The 21251-nt window shown below is 32.2% G+C and overlaps 1 protein-coding gene across 1 annotated transcript in view; it reads left to right on the plus strand.

Moving 5' to 3' along the window:
• The first annotated feature begins 249 nt into the window (after positions 1 to 249).
• The window catches only part of ALX1 (ALX homeobox 1), a 22226-nt gene continuing 1224 nt past the window's right edge, over positions 250 to 21251 (plus strand). Inside the window, exons 1-3 of the mRNA XM_011934140.1 lie at positions 250 to 624; positions 3732 to 4036; positions 7100 to 7228. Coding sequence (XP_011789530.1) covers positions 399 to 624; positions 3732 to 4036; positions 7100 to 7228 — 660 coding nt within the window. The 5' untranslated portion in view covers positions 250 to 398. The remainder of the gene's footprint in view (positions 625 to 3731; positions 4037 to 7099; positions 7229 to 21251) is intronic.

Genomic DNA, 21251 nt, shown 5'->3' on the forward strand with positions numbered 1-21251 from the left:
CGGGGGTTCGTCTCTCCTGGCATTTGTCTGAAATGGAGCTGTCTGTCTGTCTATCCTAGGCCTGGACGCGCTCAGCCCCGGTAAGTGGGGAAAATGGGGGTGGGGTGGGGGCGGAGGGGGACCCGGGGTGGAGTTAGTCGCCCGCCTATTTTCATATTCATTAGAACTGGGAGGTTGCCCAAGGAGCCCAGCTGAGTTTCAAGATATAAAAGCAACTTCGGGTGCTCCTTTTCCAGCCGGGACGTATTAAAGGGACCGGAGTGGGGCAGTTCCCGGCGCCGCAGCGTTGGCTTTCCTTTCCCTCCTCTCTGGCCCTCCCTCCTCCCGCCCACTGGCTCCCTCCCCCAGCGCTCTCCAGTTTCTGTGCCCCAGGAGCTACGCGACCGCCTTCCAGGATTATGGAGTTTCTGAGCGAGAAGTTTGCCCTCAAGAGCCCTCCGAGTAAAAACAGTGACTTTTACATGGGCGCGGGAGGTCCTCTGGAGCACGTTATGGAGACGCTGGACAATGAGTCCTTTTACAGCAAAGCGTCTGCGAGCAAATGCGTACAGGCCTTCGGACCCCTGCCCCGCGCCGAGCATCACGTGCGCTTGGAGAGGACCTCGCCCTGTCAGGACAGCAGCGGTGAGTCGCCAGCGCCCCAGCCAGAGCCGCCGCAGACCTTCCGCAATCCAAAATGCAGGATCGGTCAGATCTGGCAGGGAGGGAGGAAGCCGAAAAGTGGGAGCGAGGGTGCTGGAAGGTGGAGGAAGGCAGTGGAAGGTGCTCGCTTTATGAAGCGGTGTTACTGCTGCAGCAGCCTTTGGGGGCGGGGGCCGGAGGGAGGGAGAGATCCGGCACCGGATTGCCTCCCAGCGATTCTCCTTTCGCTGTAGAATCTGGTCGCCTACGGATCCTTGAGTCCTTCTGTAATACTGGCTCCTGGAGTAAACTGATAGGGCGCTAAATAGAGCGTAATTGAGTCAAGACAGAACGCTTCTATGCGAGCCCGCCTCTCTGTCCCGGCGGGAGGAACTGAAATCGATCACAGCTCGTTAGAGTACGTCACTGTCGTCACAAGTAGGAAAAGAAAAGAAAAGAAAAAGAAAAAGAAAAAAAAAAACCGAAAACAAAAACAGAAAACAAAAAACCCTTTGAGCTCCTTTAGGTAAAGATAAATCTTTTTAATTTTCCGAGACGTGGCGTTATTTTTTCTAAGTTTGAGGATCCCTAGATTTCTAGCGTGTGTGAATTTGTAATTTCTGCTGTTTTGCGTTTGCAATACAACACGCGTTAAATGTTTGTTAAACACCGAAGCACATTAAGTAGCTTCGGGCAAAGCATCCCTGGCCTAATGACTCATTCCCAGATTCTACGTTTTCTATTTTTATGACTTCACATTAAAAGTCACCTAAGTGGTCTTCGGAATGCTTCTGGGTGAAATCTTCAACTTTGAATGCCCAAGTATCTCCCAGTCAAAATGTTATCAAAACAAACCATCTATCTTTTCTATCTTGTAACCTAATACGAACCTATTATTTCAGATCGCGACAGCTAAAGCACGTTTACAATTCCAAGAGAACTTTTCCTTATCATTGTGTATATTCCACAGTTAAGCTATAAGGGGAGGGTTGCTTTAAAATAACAAACGAATTAAGTGTGAAATATTTACAACAAGCCCCTTGCCCCCTATTTTATGGAGATTCAAAATCTGACAAAACACTGACCTGTAGAAGCTCATTTTCTAAATATTTTGAACACAGGTTGTTTTTTTCTTTTTAAAAAATCTCATATTTAATTTTATTTAATCTTGTAAGTAACCTGTGACTAAGGGTAAATCAAAAATAAAGCTGCAAATGATAGAGAAAAAAAAAAACAGCTAAGTCGTTTCAGTCATTTGTTTAGAAAGATTCGAGCATATACTTATTATTCTTACACTGAGTTGTTGGTTTTCTGGCTCCGTTTCAGACCTGGTATCTGTATTTGTGGAATTCTTAGATGCATGTGTAAAGTTATTTGAATTGACAGGTCTTTCTTTAATGATTCTGCAGTGTCTTGTATTGACTCTGGATGGACTCGATCATAACATTTTATTTTAAATAGTCGGGAATCCAAAATAAGAGACATAGTTGATGCGTTATCAACTTTTAAACAAATATCACACTATTAAGGCGAATTTTAACAGAGAAATGTTAAGGAAGATGAACATAGGCAGTCATTCGCTTAATTTAGGAGAGATCCTGTCTTTCTCTTGAGATGCCCTTAGCCTCGCTGATGCTTCCCCTCCCCCATCCCTAATTGCTGCAGTTCCCCCTTTAATTTTGCCCAAGGAGACAAAACCGTGTTGTTAATCAGTCATGGCTCTTCTTTATATTTAGTTTAACATCACATCTTCCTTTGCATGAAAACCATTAATTTTAAAACTTTGTTATATATTGACAAATTGTAGTTGTATATTTTTATAGGGTACAAAGTAATGTTACGTTTTATGAATACAATGTGGAATGATTAAATCACGCTTATTAAATTGGCCATCACCTTAAATATTTGACATTTTTTGTGATGAGAACATTTTTGAGAGTTACTCCGTCAGTGACATTGAAATGCACAGTACTCAATTGTTAGCTATTTAAGTTATATGCGCATTAAAGTTGAATATATTTGTATAATGATGAAAATAGTTGTAAAAATGCATTATGGGGGTAATTTTAAAAAAGAAACAAATGAAGAAAGTATAATCATCTATTGGAAATTTTATTCTGGCTAGATTGAATTTACATTTTAAAAAGTGCTTCCCATTTCACTCTGTGCATCCACTGCATTTGTGGGTGTGTGGCATTATATGATACATTTTTGTTTTATATCATATTGCAAGCATGCAATCATATCTGAAGAAAATTACTGAAATTAAACATCCCTTAACAGAATGCCAGATGGCATCCTCTGTAATGTTTTAATAGCTGTTTTAATTTCTGTGTTTCAGCGGAGAAAAAAGTAAAGCTTTCAATCATAAAACATATTTCACTAGCTAAGCAGAAATATGAAATATTTTAAAAAGAACTGCATGATAAGTTTAGGTAAAAAAAAAAAAAATGCTGCTTAAATCTAATTTCCGATAGAAAGAACGTTGAAAATTTGGCATGAAATTTATTTTGTCAATTTAGTAGATTATTTTTGAAGAAAAAGTGTAAATGCAGACATGGATATAAAGTTGAAATATCCAAAATTTAGTGGAAATAATGTCACATCTGAAATCTATCGTCAGTACGTTTTACATGAAGGGGGATAATCACTTTCAGATATTAGTATAGAGGTATTATTTAAGGTTAAAATATATTTTCTGAGTCACATTAGTAGCTTGATTTTATCTGCTGTGATAAATATATGACATTAAATTTGCTTTAGTTTTCAAAAATCGTGGACACTTAAGGTTATTTTCATGAAACACCCAAATCATCTTTTAATTCGAGTACATGAATTTAAATAAAAAATATGTGCATAAACATATAAATCCTGTAAAACAGAACTGCAGATTTTGCCAGATCATATCAGTTGCATGCACACATTTTAAAATGGTATTTAAACCCGTCCTACAATGAACTAAGTGTAGAATGTGGTAACTGAATTAATACTGGCACAATAAATTATTAATAGGCCAATTTCTTGATACTCTCAATTACTTCTACTTATCGATTTAATTGAGATGAGTTTCACAATCCTAAGAACTGTTGTTTTTCCTCCTCTGGGTGCAGTGAACTATGGGATCACTAAAGTAGAAGGACAACCCATTCACACTGAACTGAATAGAGCTATGGACAACTGTAACAGTCTCCGAATGTCTCCGGTGAAAGGGATGCAAGAGAAGGGAGAGCTGGATGAACTTGGGGATAAATGTGACAGCAATGTATCCAGCAGTAAGAAGCGGAGACACCGAACCACCTTCACCAGTTTGCAGCTAGAGGAGCTGGAGAAAGTCTTTCAGAAAACTCATTACCCGGATGTGTATGTCAGAGAACAGCTTGCTCTGAGGACAGAGCTCACTGAGGCCAGGGTCCAGGTAGGAGCCAAACAGAGGCCTTGATGGATGGGATAGGAAAATGAATGGTGTTAGAATAATTGAATAAGTGCATTTTGCTACAAAGAAACAAACTGATTCCATAGCTGAAGATCAGGAACAGAGTAAAATATATGAATATATGTCTACTAAAATTATTTTTTAATTGCAAAAATTTTGACAACTCACGCAATATATAAAACAAAAGAACACTTGAGTTATTAAGTAGACATAAAAATTAACAATCATTCAAATATAACAATATGATAATATAACTCTGATTTTCAAAAGCAATTTTTAAAGGACGAAAAGCAGAATCAGGACTATTTAGTAATTGGTATATTTATTTGTTTTTTTTTTCAGTTTTATTAGCCACTGAAGTTATTTTTTAGATTATATATCAGGTATTTGTAAATTATTTGTATAATAGCCCATACATCTAGAAATTTACTAGAGTTGGAGGCATAATAAACGAAAAAAAAAGAAGCAATCCCACAAATTCCCAATTGTTATGCATATAGTAGAATGTTTTCACTATGGGATAATTAAAAACAAGATCAAATCGTGCTCATTTACAATTTTATAGTTCTAGTAGTTGTCAATATGTAATATTCCATTTTAATTTTTAAAGCCTAGATAAATTATATGAATTTTGTGTAGGCAATAAAAATAATGGCTTTAAAGTAAATTTTTGCATATACTCAATTATGTTTACAATATATATTCTAGTTATTAAATTGCATGATCCAATATGTTTAATTTTTTAAGATAATTTGAGAAAGAAAAATCATACCAGGTAGAATTTTACCTCTTAGGAGTATTTTATTTTCACAAAATTGGATATTCTTAAACTATACTTTACTAGTTTCCAAGTAGTAAGAGTTTAAAATGCAACAATAATTCATGATAATGGCCTTTGTCTTTGTGTGTGTTCTGACTCCTCTACAAGTACTGATTTTTGCAATTCCCATAAACTACTTAAATGGGGGAATGAATAAAATAGTGAATTTTTTTGTTCTAAATCGAGTAACAGTATTTTTCCTAAGAGTAAGCCATTGTAAGGCTCTTACATCATTAGAGACAACGTCTGGTGGTACACGGATAACAAGCAGCAGATTTTTACTTGATTTTGTGGAAGTAAATGGTTACTTTATCTTGGTTCAGGAAGTAAATATGTAGAAAGTTCATGCTAACAAAGAATTTTAGAATTGTCAAGTATTAACACCCGCTCTGTATGTTTGAGATCTTTGTCTTTGTCTATATTTAGTTATACTTGTAACCATAAACAAATATGTTTGCACACAGAGTGACCAACTGTACATAATGCATCTTTTCCCTTTAACATTCACCAAGTCTTGATTAATTTTTGTCTAAGAACATGCACAGAGAGCCAGCCTGAACTTAATTTACTCAAGTCGTTCTCTTTCCTGCTTTGCACATAAAAGTGGTAACTATTACCCATTTTAAGGAAATTGTCAAGTTCTTTTTGTCAATGGAAAAAAAAAAACCCAAAAACATATTACTAAATTCCCTTAGTGTGTTCCTGGGGTCTGTCTGTGGAGACAGCAAGAAAATTTGATTTGTTTTGTTTTGTTGTTGATGTCTTGAGCCTTGGCATAATGGATAATATGCATTTATCAGCAGTGTACTAAAACTATAATGAACATGTAGCTCTCTGGCTCATTTCAATTGCTGAAAATTCTTCAAAGTGCCATCTTAAATTTGTAATATGTACTTAAAAATTAAACTGAGTGTTGATATGTTGCCATAATTGTGAAGGTAAAGATAAACAAGATTAGAAATGAGTATGAAAAATAGTGAAAATTTGAAGTAAACTTCAACAAAAGACTTTTACAACTTGCGTTTTTTATATTTGATTTCTAGTTTTTTTCCTAAATATATTATATTCTGAACATAATTGTGTGAAGAAAACTAAAGAGATTCCCAAAGGCTACCCCTATAATGTTCACTTAAAAACATTAAAGTATATATATTGAATATAATCTTCTGCATCTCCCTTTAATATTAAAGTGAAGATCTTGGAGCATTACAAGTATGAATTAAAGAATATCCAACCTGCTGAGGAAGATGGTTTTTATGATAAATACTTCTAATAGGTAATCAGAGAAATTGTGGAAGATAGCTTAGTGACCTTAGTTGCCACACTAACTGATAGACTTCCTTGACACTTGGTTCTCTCTGCGCTATTTCTTATATTATTTCCATTACCTGTGCTTTAAATTAAAGAAATTATGTGAAGATATCTAAGCATTTTCATAAGGGAAAATATGTTGCATAATGTATATAATAGCCACATTCATGTATTTTAAAACCATAGTTCAACTTTAGATGATTCCTTTTTACCATGCTTATTTTAAAACCGTAGTTCAACTTTAGATGATTCCTTTTTACCATGCTTATTTTAAAACCATAGTTCAACTTTAGATGATTCCTTTTCATCATGCTTATTAAAATATGTAATCTCATTTTTTCCTATTTCTAGATAATCATGATGTTCCTGCTGCTGCCATATATTTAGATGCAATCTTTATGTTTAAATTTTTAAAAGATTATGTAGGTATGAACACAACCAAGAAGAGCTTTCACTTTTGTGACATATTTTAAAGATAATTTTTAATAGACTCAGATATTAATTTGCTTATAGATTGGCTGGGTTTATGTTATGGCGGATATATCTTCCAGACTTGCAGCATTCTCTTAAAGGAGACTTATCCATGACAATGTGGAGATATATAGGGCATTCAGGATCATATAATCTGATTCCTTTTTGTTTTCCCTAAATGAGAAAACAGAGGCTCAGACATATCAGATGTATTTCCCGAAAGTCTCCTACCTTTTTCTGTTAAATTATTTTGCCTCATGGGCAAATCACTTACCACATCAAGATACAAGAAAAAGTAAAATCTGTGGATCCTTTTCTAACACATATACATTTCAAGTAATTTTTTTAACCTGGTTTACCTTTCTGGTTTGATGTCTTTTAACATCACATTTGCTTTATCAAATATTCCTTAGCTAAAATTCTACTTTTTATTAAATAATTAGGTTTGGTTTCAAAATCGAAGGGCCAAATGGAGAAAAAGGGAACGTTATGGCCAAATACAACAAGCGAAAAGCCATTTTGCTGCCACCTATGATATATCAGTTTTGCCAAGGACTGACAGCTACCCACAGGTATGCTAAACTACACAGAATACTGTTCAAGAAAAGTAGATTTGGTTTGTGTATTCTTAAAATGGTTTTCATAGGCTTTATTATATGTGATATAATAGTCAAGAATGAAAATTTAAGCTTCAGAAAACATTCTTCATGTCTGCTAAGTTTTAATTTTTCTAAATTATTTTCTTGTTTTTCTTAGAGTCATTCATTTAAAAATATTTCAGGGTATTTTTTTCTTTTGAATTTTGTTGTATATTGCAACAAATGAAATAGCATCATTTAATGATACAGGTCTTTTAATTATTCTACATTCTAATTACTCAGACTCTCTCCTTTTGTTAACTTTTAAAAATACTGTAAATAGAGTGTTGCCTGGCATGCAATCTCTGTGGATATTGTTTTATGAACTATACTAAAACCTGATGTCAAATGTGGCCTATTAAGCCCTTAACTCCACTTAAAAATATATCTCTTTTTCTATTGGTTTTTTTTTTTTTTTCAGAATTCAAATTGCTTATTCTCTTAAGGTCCACATTTGGTCCTGTATGACTTAAACAGAGATAGAATTAGTACCAGACATAATTTTAAAAATTAATCACAGATAAGTAACAGCTTCCCTTTATAATGGGTGCTCTTTTACTTGATTACAAAAAGTGTTAGAAATTCTTTTTCTTCCCATTTTTCTTTTTCAATATAGAGACTCCATATATTTCTTTTTCATATTTTGTAATGAATGTAAATGTTTTGTCTTTCCAATATATTTTTTGTCACTTTTTCCTAACACTTAATAATGATATTCAGAACTGTATTTGATACATGATAAAAAACACCTGTGTTATAAGGAACAAGCTATGCATTATTTTGTTATTTATTATTTAATGATATGCATTGTAAGAGACCCCTATGAAAACACCTATGAAACAGATATGCTGGAGAAATACCTTGAAAATTTAGTAACTAGATGATCTGAACCCCAAACCTGAGTATTCATTTTCTTCAACACTATGAGTACAAATTCAGTTCTTTAACGTTGTTCTTTCCTTGTGTTCCTATGCCTTTTATGATTCTTAAAAACCAATTTTATAAACCTCATTCCTCCAGATAAATCCCCCAAATTTATTAATATAATATTATATGTTAAATGAAAGAAGCCTTGGAGGTCACCTTGTTCAACTCCTTCATTTAAAAAAGTTATGAAAACGGGCTCAATTGAGTTAAGGAATTGGTTCGTGATCACACAAGTGGTTTCCTGCAGGAGAGACTATAAAGGTTGCTACATCTAAGCCTTTACCCGATAGTTTGCTAGAAGACTACTGTTATGGATACCTTTTCAGTAAATGTCCCCTATCTCCTTGTCATAGGAGGAACCTTGCTTCTCTTTTAAAATTTATCTTAAAGAGGTTACCTTATGTTTTCTCCTATTTTAAAGCATGAGGATACTTCTGGTGGTTATTTATCATCACAGGGCTAGTGAAATTTTGTTTGCCAAATATTTTTGAGTGCCTTAGTTAAGTCAGTTTGAGTTAGTTTGAGTGCCTTTTGTTTCTAAACAAAATTCTGTAAAAATGTTTCCCCTCTAGGCTGCAAACTCCATGAGGACAGGGACTGCAGTGTCTTCATGGTTATTAACACTACTGTAGCCCTTACTGTATATCTGGACACTGTTCTAAGCAGATTACATATATTATCTCATTTAATCCTCACACCAACCTTATGTGCTAGGTGTTACTAATTATCTCCATTGCTCAAATGAGAAAGAGGTGAGGTGAAGTTCAGATTTGACCAGAGACAATTTGGTTCCCACTTGCCAGATTTTAACCTGACAATAGATTGTCTCTCCCTGTGAATATATTTAAATGATACCAAAGGAGCATAAGGCTTGAGCTGCATTATTCTAAGTCTGTGCTTTAGTGTGGGGGAGCCACAACCAGTGAAATAACAATAAAAATATAGGTGAAATGGATAATGGTTTATATCATTTTGAACTACTTGACTGTGGCGACTTCAGACATAATAAAGTAACAAATTGCAAGCTCCTCACATGGATTTTAAACAGTCTTACTAAGTATATTCCACAACACTTGACTATGACTACTTTTTTGTGCATCTTATTCTTTCAGTCTTCATTTCCTTTCAAACCCCATTTCTGTCTGTTTTCCACTTTTCTGTCCCTATATGTTGGTTGTTTTATATTTGATTCTTCTTGCTTCTTTGGTATAGGACAAAGCAATCAGAATAGGGCCTACCACTAATTAAGCCCTATATACAGGGTAAAACATTCAGAATAGTGCCTAGCAACTATTCTGAATTTAAAACTTTATACAGTTTTAAGACCTGAATAAAGGCTCAATATGACTCAATGTACTGTGACTAACCATCTCTTTTCCCTAAGGTTATCTTGCCATTGTGTTAATGTACCTCAAAGCTTTATGTATTATTAATTAGAAGAATGAGGTAACCTAGACACCAATGGAGGAAGGGACATGGTACACCAAATTATATATTTGATCATCTTTTTCACTCCAATGAAAAATTCACTTTAAAAACTTCCCCCCACAGATCATGGGAATGTTGCACTAATTACTCCTCATAATTTGTATACATTGGCTAAACCACCTGATAATTTAAGAATGGAGAACATACGTTGGCATTATTGTAACAGTGCCAATCGTGAATAATCATAAAAATTAATACCATGAAATCCATAGTACTTTCCTGTATTGGTAAATCATTTAATGTTTGTTTACCAAAATTTCTGAAATTGTGTGGCTGCAGCTCCCCACTGTAGCTACTGGATAAAGCCAGGGGAAATTTTTATTTTAACTTAAATATATACAGAATACTTTTTTAGTTTGTTTGAAAAAATAATTGTGCCAAGATCATGTCTCTCAAGAGTTAGCCTAAAGGAAACTTTTGTTTGTTTGTTTGTTTTGTTTTGTGTGTGTGTGTTTATTTTTTCTTTTTTTTTTTTTTATCATGGGTCTTGAAAATAGGAAAATAGGAGCTTGTAATGGGAGAAATAGAAACAGAAGTAGAATCCAATAACTCAGTCCAATAAGACACTGGATTTGGTGACTGTTAATTACAGAAAAAAGTATTAATTTCAGAAAAGTTGGAAACTAGAAAATGTTAGAGGAAGGACAGAAATAAAGAATTAGCAATTTGGCAGGGAAGAAAAAGTCATACATAGAAATACATGAAAAACAGGGATAGTTTAGAAAATGATCTCCTCAAGACTGCTCAGGATGTACAATCATAAATGTTTATTTCTATGTAGTAATTAATACTTTCTAATATGTTCTAATAAATACTTTGCTTCAACTGGCCTTCTTTTTACTATAGTAACAACAGCTGTAATGGTAAAAATAATACTAATAATTGGGGGCATATTTAAAGCCAGACACTGTGCTTCTTTCTTGTATCTATTAACTTGTTTAATTTAAGCTCAGGTTTTCTGAGCTCAGAAGCCCAGAGACCTTTATGTGACAGCATCTCTTTAATTCATTATTGAACAGTGAAATAATTCAACTTGGATCCTTAAATATCACATCATTTTTGCAAAGTAAAAACGCTTCTGTTTTTAAATTTATAAACATTTAGAAAGCCTAAACACTTCACTGACTGTTATAAGATTTTTTTCTTAAACTTGCTTATCTTGGATAGCAAACAAATAAGAAAGTGAGAGATGTGATGTTCATATTAACATATTTTAAGGTAGTACATTGTGATGTACTGACAATAGTATCTTTTTGTTTAAGTTCTTTATTTGGGCTGAAGAGATCAGTTGCCATTTGACAATGCTATGATTTAGCTAAATTAATGTATTCATTTTTCCTCAAGAGGTGACATTTTTTAAAGCATTGTCATTGCTTGGGATGAATCTGTTTCTTCTATCTTGAATTTCCCTCCCTCACCTAAGCCATATTTACTCCATGAAGCCTCTGGAATGTGCCATCTATCTGCACATCACTTTCTCACTGACATTTTGGTGGGTTGTATTAAAGATCTGACTTCCCATTTACAATGTAAAATATTTAAAAGATGGCCCAGTTACTAGTCACCTTTGTATCACCAAGGATGCTCTGCTATGGATTGAGCAAATTATATAGACATTGGATAGATGTGAGTAATAGTACAGATTCACTTCAGTATATTAATATATTAAGTAGTGTATCATAAAACAAAAATAATCAGTTTTCAATAAAACAGATAGTTTCTGAATTTCTGTTATTAACCAGTTTTGTGGTATAAGCAATTAACTTTTCCTCAATTTCTTCTTCTGTTAAAAAGAATAGGCTGGAAAGATTTGCAGACACTTTTCAGCTGACTTTTATTCCAAAGTTATTTGCATTTCAAAGCAAATATATGCCATGCACTATTGCAGGGATCAGGGATATATAAATGATCTAGACAGAATTCCCTGCTTTGTAGAAAGACTAAAAGCTGGGTAATATTTGTACTAAATTTGCAAACACTTCTTGGTGCAAACTAGGCCCAAGAAACCATAAATCTAAATAATTTTGCCCTTAAATTTAAAAGCAAGCAAAGATCTATTGATATTACATTTTAACTTGTTTCTAATATAGCAAAACCAAAGCATTTTAAAAATAATTATTTTAGTGAATAAAATATTTTTTCTTAATGTATAAGTGTTTTCTTGAGAATTATAATGACCCTTCATTTCTTACAAGAAACTTTACAATTTCATGTTCTTAGGTTTGGATTACATGAGCATTGACGTTATTATCTAGATAGACAACTTTGAGTTACAACTTTGACTTGATCTTCAGATTCTTTATTTGTAAAATGGAAGTATTGTTGGTGCTAGTGCTGGTGGTGTTGATGGTGTAGATGATTAAGATGATGATGGTTTTTCTGTTATTGTGAAGACTAAATGGATTTCCGAATAGGAAAGCCCTCTGTCTGTAGACTACAGAGGTGTATCCTGGGATTTGAAGAGGGCCATTAATGGCTATGAACTTCCCAGTCAGAGAGATGTGAGTTCAAGTTTTGGCTTTTCAGTTTAATAGCTTTTAGACATTTGACAAATGAATTAACCATGAGGAACATTTCTCTTCATTTATAAAATGGGGGTAAAAGCTCATATAATGTTTGTGAATATTAAACAAACTTGTTTATGCAAGTTACTTAGGGCATTGCCTAGTACAAAACAGAACTTCATAAATAGTAGGATTTCTATCATTTCCATTAGTTATTATTAATTTTGTTCTAAAGTCCCTGCCTCTCCAGGTAGCTAAATTGCTTGTTATCTTATGTTGTAGCATTTAAGTTAATCCAATCTGTGAGTAAATTTACTATTTAGGGATCTAGGGAAATATTGAATTTGGTTAAATATACTTTCCTTTTTAAACCAAATATGGTAACTTTAGAAAAGTTTATTTTCAATTCACCAGAATTATTTTCTTCTAAAGTAAATATTTTCATCACAAATTTCAGAAAAAGAACCGAAGTGCTTTTCCCACCAAAATTTTGAATGAGGTTTCACTGAGTATTGTATAGTGAAAACTATGACTAAATCTATGCTTACCAAATGTACCAAGGAATTCACACAGTGTCTTGTCTTCTGTTGTATTACTGAGGACTTCAGAAATATATACCACTTAGAATTTGAACATGCCAAGTAGTAGATTCAAGTTATAGGTAATTGGTAGTAACTTTTATAATTTAATACACAGATTAAAGCTGTTAAAGATTTTAGTTTAACACATTCTATTTCAAATATTGTAATGATACAATTAAAAAATGAAATTCCAAGGTTTTCATATAATAGCAGATCCAATATAATAGAGTGTAGACATATTGTTTATCTACCTTGGTTTTAACAGCAGTTTCTATATTAATCTTAATGGCTGTCTTAACTTAAGCTAAATAAGGAACGTAGGACTTGTCTCCTTCAACCACTGTGGTTTATAATTAAAAGGCATTTGTAACATTTTTTACCTTTGGAGAAAGTATCATAATTTTATCCCTATAATTTCTACTTTTTTCCAAATATTTGAAGTAAACAAACCAAAATCTTTAAAAAATATTACTAATATAGTGGCAATTAACACATTGTATAATGAATGCTTTTACATCCATGAAACAACCAATGAAAGTCATACAATGATACAGTGAAAATTCTTGTATGACTTATGACCAAAAATGTTACCATCATTTTCAAAAAATCATGTTGATATTGCACAAATTTGTCACTGTTAATAAACACAAATATTTAAAGTGATAGAAGAAATATAATGTAATCTACCTTACCAAAATATAGTTTTTGCGGTGAGTAAATATACTGATTTAAATTTATATACAGTTTAAATAAATATGAATAAAATCTTTATGTATGTATGTGTGTGTATGTATATATATATATATGTTATGTGCAGCATGAGACAAAGTTTGTCAGTATCCTTAGGTGAAGGTACAGTTAGTTACAGTGAATTCTTTATTTTGTTGAAATATTTTAATTTTAATGAAATGGAATTCATTTAATGAAAAGAAGTTTTAATAAAAATGAAATGTTTCATTTTTATTAAAACTTTAATTTTTTTGTTGCATATACAAAAACTTTAAAGAGGCAAAGAATATCATCCAAAAGAAACAAAGTGCATTCATGTCAATTATGAAAATAATTAGGTCTGTTCTTTTGAAAAGGTAATATTCTAATGTGACTGTACACAATAAGTTAACAAATTTTTTTAAATAAGTATTTTTTATTTTACAAGGAAAGTAAATAAGTAGGTTGAGTAGACAACCAAATAAATAAGAAGAAAATAAAAATAGATGTTGCAGAGTGCCAGTGTTAGCTTATACATATGAAAACCTCACAAAAGATGGAGAAATGACAGGCAGAAAATTAAGCCATCAAAGCCCAGGAAGTCTATGAGCACAGACCTGTGGTTTAAAATCTGCTGTTTACAATATTGTTAGTGTGAACCTTATGATATACTTTAATCCAGAATTATATGCATGCCATGTTTATGAAGCCTCATGTGTCTATGGATTTTCTTTTTTATTCTACATCATGGACATTAAATAGGTAAACTTTGGTACAAACTCACAGTTGATTTTAAAAAATACAAAAATAAAATGTCAACTTTGTAGTTAATACAAAGAGATGATGAGTAAAATCAATAGCTTCACTCAATATTTTAAGAAGAAATTCAAAGTCCATATATGACTCCAAGCAAGATCTCTAAAATTAAAAATTTTCTGTGCAAATTAAAATATTTGCATATTTAATTCATATTTTAAGTTATTTATGCATAAAAGTTTAATTTACAAGCTTACATTTTTATCTTTATTTCTTATATTGTGAATTTTGTTTCAATAGGAAAATTTCATCACTAAAATGAATCAGACACTGATGAATCAGCAATAGCGATCATACGTGTATTAAAATACATGAAAAATAATGTAACACATGTTTGGAAAATCCTCCATATGATCATTATTGCTTGATAGTAATAAAATAGCAAAGGCTAGGTGTTACCAATTTATTTCTTCCTTAAATGAGTTGATTTGAAAACTTTCATTTTAAAGCAATCGTGAGATTTTCTATAAATCTTCTTTTTCAAAGTCACTTAATGTAGAATTTAAGAATACAGCCAACACCAAAGAAAAAATTTCTTAATGTTCTTATATCTTGGACTTGGAGCATTTTTCAATTATTATTTGAGTAATGAAAAAATGTAAACACATTTATGTGATGTTATTCTGAAAATTTACAGACATTAACATTTCTTATTAAGCTTTGTGCTTTCAATTTTGCACTAAAAGTAGACATACACATTTATTTTTCTGCTAAGCCATTTTCTTCTTAAATTATCAGTCTCATATGGATGTGATATTTAATGGTGATTTTTTTTTAAATGGAAAAGACAACTTTTTTGTTTCAAATCTCTGTACACATATCTAAGATGGAATTTTACTAAAAAGTAAAAGTGACAGTATTTAGTATATGATCTATTTCTGATGAATAAATTATTTCTAATCACTTTAGTTTAATAATATACATTGAAAAAGTACTTTAAGAATGTTTGAAATGTCAATTGATTCATCAAAATCTAAATATTTTATATATCAACTTAAAACATTTTTTGGTGAAAATTAGATCTAATGGGTAGATACTGATGAAAATGTACCCTCACTTTTACCTTAGGGAGTACCTAAAAAATACTCAGATTAATCTTTTCATTGCTTAAATAATTCAAGTTGGGATCTTTTCTTTCAGGTAGACAAAGTCTCAGTGTGTGTTAGTCACTGGTGGCAAATTCAATATTTGAAGATTCACTTATACTCTTTCTCCCTGCCAGCAACTTACTGATGTAGTAAATAGAAAAGTTAGTGGGATCCTAAAGTTAGTCAACAGCTAAAAATATCTGCATGTTGCTAAGCATATGATTCTTATTAATATTTTGTCATGTAAATATTACAGGAACGGGAATACTAGTGAATTTCATAATAGTCTCTTTAAAAATAGAGCTGTTTTTGCAGAAATCAGTGTTTTCATTTTTTAAGAGAACATGTACAAATCTAGTAAATTCAATTACATAGTGATACTGTCATAATACATTTATATAGCATTAAATGATATACAGAAAAGTTAGTAAATGTAAACAGTATGTCAAAGAGGAAACGCAAATCAATTTTTAGATTTTAATGTAAAGAGGTATTGCTATAACATCATCACAAGTAACCCTGTGAATCTCTGATCTCTGTCTTTTAAAGTACCCTTTAATTCCCACAGGAAACTGTGAGCATGTGATGCGAAACTTATGTGAGTGTGCACGTGGAGTGTGTGTGCATACGTATGTGTATGTATGTGTGTTTATGCAAGTAAATATGATCGATGTTGGTGGCAGGAGATAGGAGTAGTCTATATATAGATGAGAAGTAGAGTTAAACTTAGTTTGGTAGAAAAAATTTGTTACTTAATTAGTAGTTTTGGATACGCTTTAAAATTAAGCGAAGGTTGTTACTCACATATTTTCATGTTTAGCATTTCTATGAAATTTGATAGTGTTGTTTCCCCTAAATAGCACTAACATTAGGATATTGACTATAAGATGCTATCATGAAACTAATTTTTTTGTTACACCGTACTATTTTACAATTAAGTCAAAAACTAACAAACTCACTATTCTTTTAAAAGGCCTTTTTAGAAAAATATATTAAAAAGTACTCACTATATAAAATCAATAAATATATTAGAAATATTAACTAGGGTTAGAACAACAAAATCTACTTTGTAGTTGTGATTACAAAGAATATATTCATATCAAGGTTCTAAGGTAAATGAAATAAATAGTTTTCTATCCATAACTTACTGTAGCGCTTGAATTTATTAGAAATATATATCCACAGTAAAATGCTCTTGGTATTTATGTTTATATTAATGTATATTTATAGATTTTCCCTTCTCCTTCCTCTCTACTGCTTTTAATTCCTTGGAAAAAATGAATATTAAATGCATTAAGTTTCAGTTTGGAATAAATATGACAAAAATAAAACTTTTCTCAAAAAATTCCAAAATCATGGGATAATTAAGTGTTAACGTTTATTTGGTTAGAAAAAAATGAAGGGGCAAATGTTCAAAGTGAAGTGCAGTAAATCCGCTGAACTTCCATTCATGCTAATGGGGGGCAGTTGGCCAAGTTCCCTGGACAGAGTTCCCTGGATAGTGCTTTGAACACACCCCTAAAAGTCTTTTTTAAAAAGTTTCGGAGCACATTAAAACATGAAATGTTTTTAGATTCTCCACTCCTTTTAAACAAAGCAAAGAAAAAAAAATGTAAAGGCAGTCAATCTTTTTTTTTCTTCTTCTTCTTTTTTAAAAAACAGACATGCAAGAAGGATATGGGAATTATTTGTTTCTGGTTGTAAAGCCCTTGAATATTGAACAGAGGCCTACAAAAACACTGCAAAATTATATGTTGCCAGGTATTGTCATTGTAGTATCTATGAAATAGTTCAAAATAAGAATAGTTATCCTATTTAGGAAGAAAGTTATTATTTTTTAATTGCAAAATCGAACCACAAATATGATTTTTCCTTTAATGAATCAGAGTGCAATTTTGATGGACTTCCCAGTTGACAAAAAAGTAATATGCACTTTTAGATAATGTGCACATGGATTTATAGATTCCAGGGCATAGTTAAAAAATTACTGCCTATGTGAGAATATATTGGAGGGATGGAAGAACAGTGTGAGTCCAGCTTGACATCAGTATAGTCAGCCATTAGCTCAAATAACGTTATTGTTTTATCAAATCTAGACGGCCTAGATCAAAGATGTGTTCTGCCAGGTTTTTCTCCTACAGCAATGAGATTATATGTAGTATATGATATTCTGGTGTAGATGCTATGTATTGATAAGGGTAAAGGGTATTGATAACCTGAAACATATCCAGAATCACATGATCTGAATGATACAGTGTCTAGAAACTAAGGCATATGAGGAGTGGTTAAAAGCACTGGAGATGTTTACCTGGAGTAAAAAGACTTGGGGGTTGTATCATCATGCCTGATGACATTTTAAGACTTTTATGTGTAAGAAAGATGATATTATTCTGCATCATTATAGGGCACATAAATGGAAGCCATAGGTAGAGGTAGAGGAATATAACAGCTTACTTCTACAGAACTCTCCAAAGAAATGGAATGTTTTTTTTTAAAACAGGTGAGCTTCTTATCGCAAGAGGTAAACAAAATTGGTGTACAAAGCGTTTTTCATTTGGAAAGAAGTTGGACTCCAGTAGTCTTTCCTAATTTCAGTTGATTTTCAGAATTCCATGTGTGTATTTTATTACTATTATTTTAATACAGATCCCCTGAGCCATACTAAATGAATCAGAGTCTCAAAGAATATGTATCTGTGGTGGAGAATCAGTGTTTGATAATAAGAATAAAGAACTTCCCAGGTAAAGGCTAAAAGTTAGCAAGGTCTAGGAATGTAATTTTCATGATTACTGCTAAAATTATTGAGTATGGTGATTTGGGAGTTCATATAATGAAACAAAAATTTTGATATATTAACATAAATCATCCATAAAATTTTGATTATACCTGCAAGATGGATCAGTCCATATTTTTCAAGCACTTAATAAATTTGTGTTAAGGATTTACCGTGTACCGTTGTTAGACCTGAGGATGACAAAACAGTTGTGAGAAATAATTGTGGGTTTTTCTTTCAGAGAGTAGACTATGAACCTCCACAAAGTAGGGATAATGAGTTAATAAATAATTTCAAATCATAAAACTAGTCATTATTACAGCATTTCTAAGGCTTCCTAGGTTGAGATTCGACCTCCACCATTGGAACTATGAAATCTTGGGTGATCTTCTTCAGCTCTGTTCTATAGTATTACCATCCTCAAAATGGGGATAGCAAAATAACACACTGTCTAGTGTATTGAAACAATTAAAAGTGTTCATAATGTATTTAAAATAATGCCTGACACATGGTAATTAAATGATAACCATTAGCTATAATGAACATGGTCTTGAGCATCATCATCAAATGTTTCAACACCCAGAGGGCAGGCTTCAGAGAAGTAAAATCACAATATACTGAGGATGCTATCTTTTATGATTTGCATCCAAACAAACTCACAATGTGAAAACCAACAATGTTTCTGAAGTCAAATAAAGATGTGTTTGAAATTTTAAAAAGGAAAGATCAGCGGTGGGGCTGGGGAGGAGGAAGAAATAGACATTTTGTAAATAAGATAGATCAGTAAAAATGTGTGAGGGTATCTCTACCTATGGGAATAAATGACAGTCTTCAAAATATTTAGGGTATCTTCACAAGCCCAGTTAAAATATTGCTTTCATATTTACTTTACCAGTCTGTTCTGTCCAGAAAAGCATGTCTATGTGTTAGAAATTATTTCATCAAAAGTAATGCATATAACATGCTTGATCATGTCCAGATAAGAAGTTTTGATCAAAATAAAATTTGCTTATTTTTGTATGTACTCTACAGAATGTTTTTCAATTTATAGGTACATTTATGTTAATTATGTTAGGGAGGCAATATTTTCTTAATTTATATTTATAGGTTACTTTCCTTGCCTTTACCTTTCTGATTTTAGCTTTTTCATCTAGTTCATGAATATATTTCTGTGCATTTGGAATATGAATGAATTATTTTAATAAAAAAATCAAGCAACACTGTATAAATCAAGCAATTCTTTAACAAACAAAATATAAATAATCTCTCTTTCATTATCTTGTCTTCCTTTTTTTTTTTTTTAAGTACGCAAGCAAAGCTCACTTTCATTTCTGAAAGCTCTTTTGTCAGACATGTGACTGTGGTTTTTGCTGAGTAGCACAATGCGTGATTGAATGTCAGAGGAAAAATCACCCAGATGAAGTTAGAAGAGGTAGTTTGACAGAGTAATGGCATTAACAGCCCTCTTGTTGATTTGAGATACATAACTCAGCAATCACTGGTACCAATCATTATGTTTTGCCTAAAATGAAACACATATAGTAGAATGAGCCAGAATTAGAACATAGCTTGAGACAATTTAAGGGTTAACAAAATATGCAAATCATATGTATGTGAGTGTGTGTGTGTATATATATATTTAGATATAGATGTGTAGATCTCTTTCTTTGTCTCTTTCTACATATGTATATATTTAACAAGTTTAAAGCAGCTTATACATATATTTATATAAAGAATTATTTTCTAAGACAACACAGATATATAAGCACCTTACCAATCACTGAAACCCCACCTAAAGGTTGAAATTACTTATTAAGGTTTTTATCTTATATTTTGAACCTGGTTAATCAGTCCTTTCTTGAGTGACAGAGTACCTCTTTTACCAGTGTGATCTAGAAGATTTATTAATGTATTTTTTGCTATTATTTGAAAATTAGTTGCCATAGAAAGTACAACTCAAGTATGGGTATTGTAAGACTACACCAGACGTTATATGTAGGAGCCTGGAATCTCTATGTAGAAACAAATATAGGAAAACATATGTGTCCTACTCATTGATAATTCAACTTTTGTAATCGTTATTTTAAAAGATAAGAAAGCCTGATGTGATTAGCATGTGTATAGCTGCTATGTTCTAGTCCAAATATATTATAATAATGTTGCTAAAAGCATTCAGTTTTATTTCATCTTCAAAGGGCTGCATCATAGTATTGCTATCCCACGCAACATTTTCTTTTTTACCTTCCCCAGCTCCTGCCATTTGTCATGATTTTCTCTGAGCTTCCCAGTAACGTATGCGGTTCCTGTTTTTGTTTGTTTAAATAGCTTGTATATTAAGATTGAGATATGTCCCACTTAAAATTCATGCTATATAAGCTCTACATCACATTTCTTTTACATGCTAGTAACTTTAGATAAATTTGTACTTGTTAATATTGCATTGAATTGTTTCCTGTAGAGATTTAATTGTATGAAATGTGAATATCTTGGGTGTCAATGATAATGCAGTTTTTACTATATAGTAGTACTACATAAAATAAGAGCAACTGCATTATACTCATCTGATATTTTTTCTAAATAATTACATAGCTTTCTCAGTTATGATTCCATTATTTGGTAATGGCCCATGTTTTAGAATTCTAACTTGGTTTTACAGGTCACATGTCTGTTTTGAATTCATTATATCATATATAAATCATACAAGAAATTTAAAAAATATGTATATTCACATATTTTGTAATTTCCCAGATTCTCAGAGCTGTTTCTTCAAGACTATAGGATACCAAAAGCAGTGGGCGGGCAAACATGTTCCAGAATGAGTTTGATCAAAAATATCTTTACAGAGCAGTCTATTGTCAGCAATGGTTTCCAACAAAAACTGCCACACCAGGAGTCCAAGTTAGAATTTTTTTAAAAAATGCATTCATGTCATTTTGTTTAGAAAGACAAAAACTATCTTTAAACTTAAAACCAGATTCTAAGCATATGAATTGGTCATGAGTTTTGACTCAATCTTCCAGATTCATTTTTAAAATCATGACTATGAAAATAATACTTTTTTTTTTTTTTTTT

This window comes from Colobus angolensis, unplaced genomic scaffold (genome assembly GCF_000951035.1).
Source record: "Colobus angolensis palliatus isolate OR3802 unplaced genomic scaffold, Cang.pa_1.0 Scaffold131, whole genome shotgun sequence".
NCBI classification, from domain to species: domain Eukaryota; kingdom Metazoa; phylum Chordata; class Mammalia; order Primates; family Cercopithecidae; genus Colobus; species Colobus angolensis.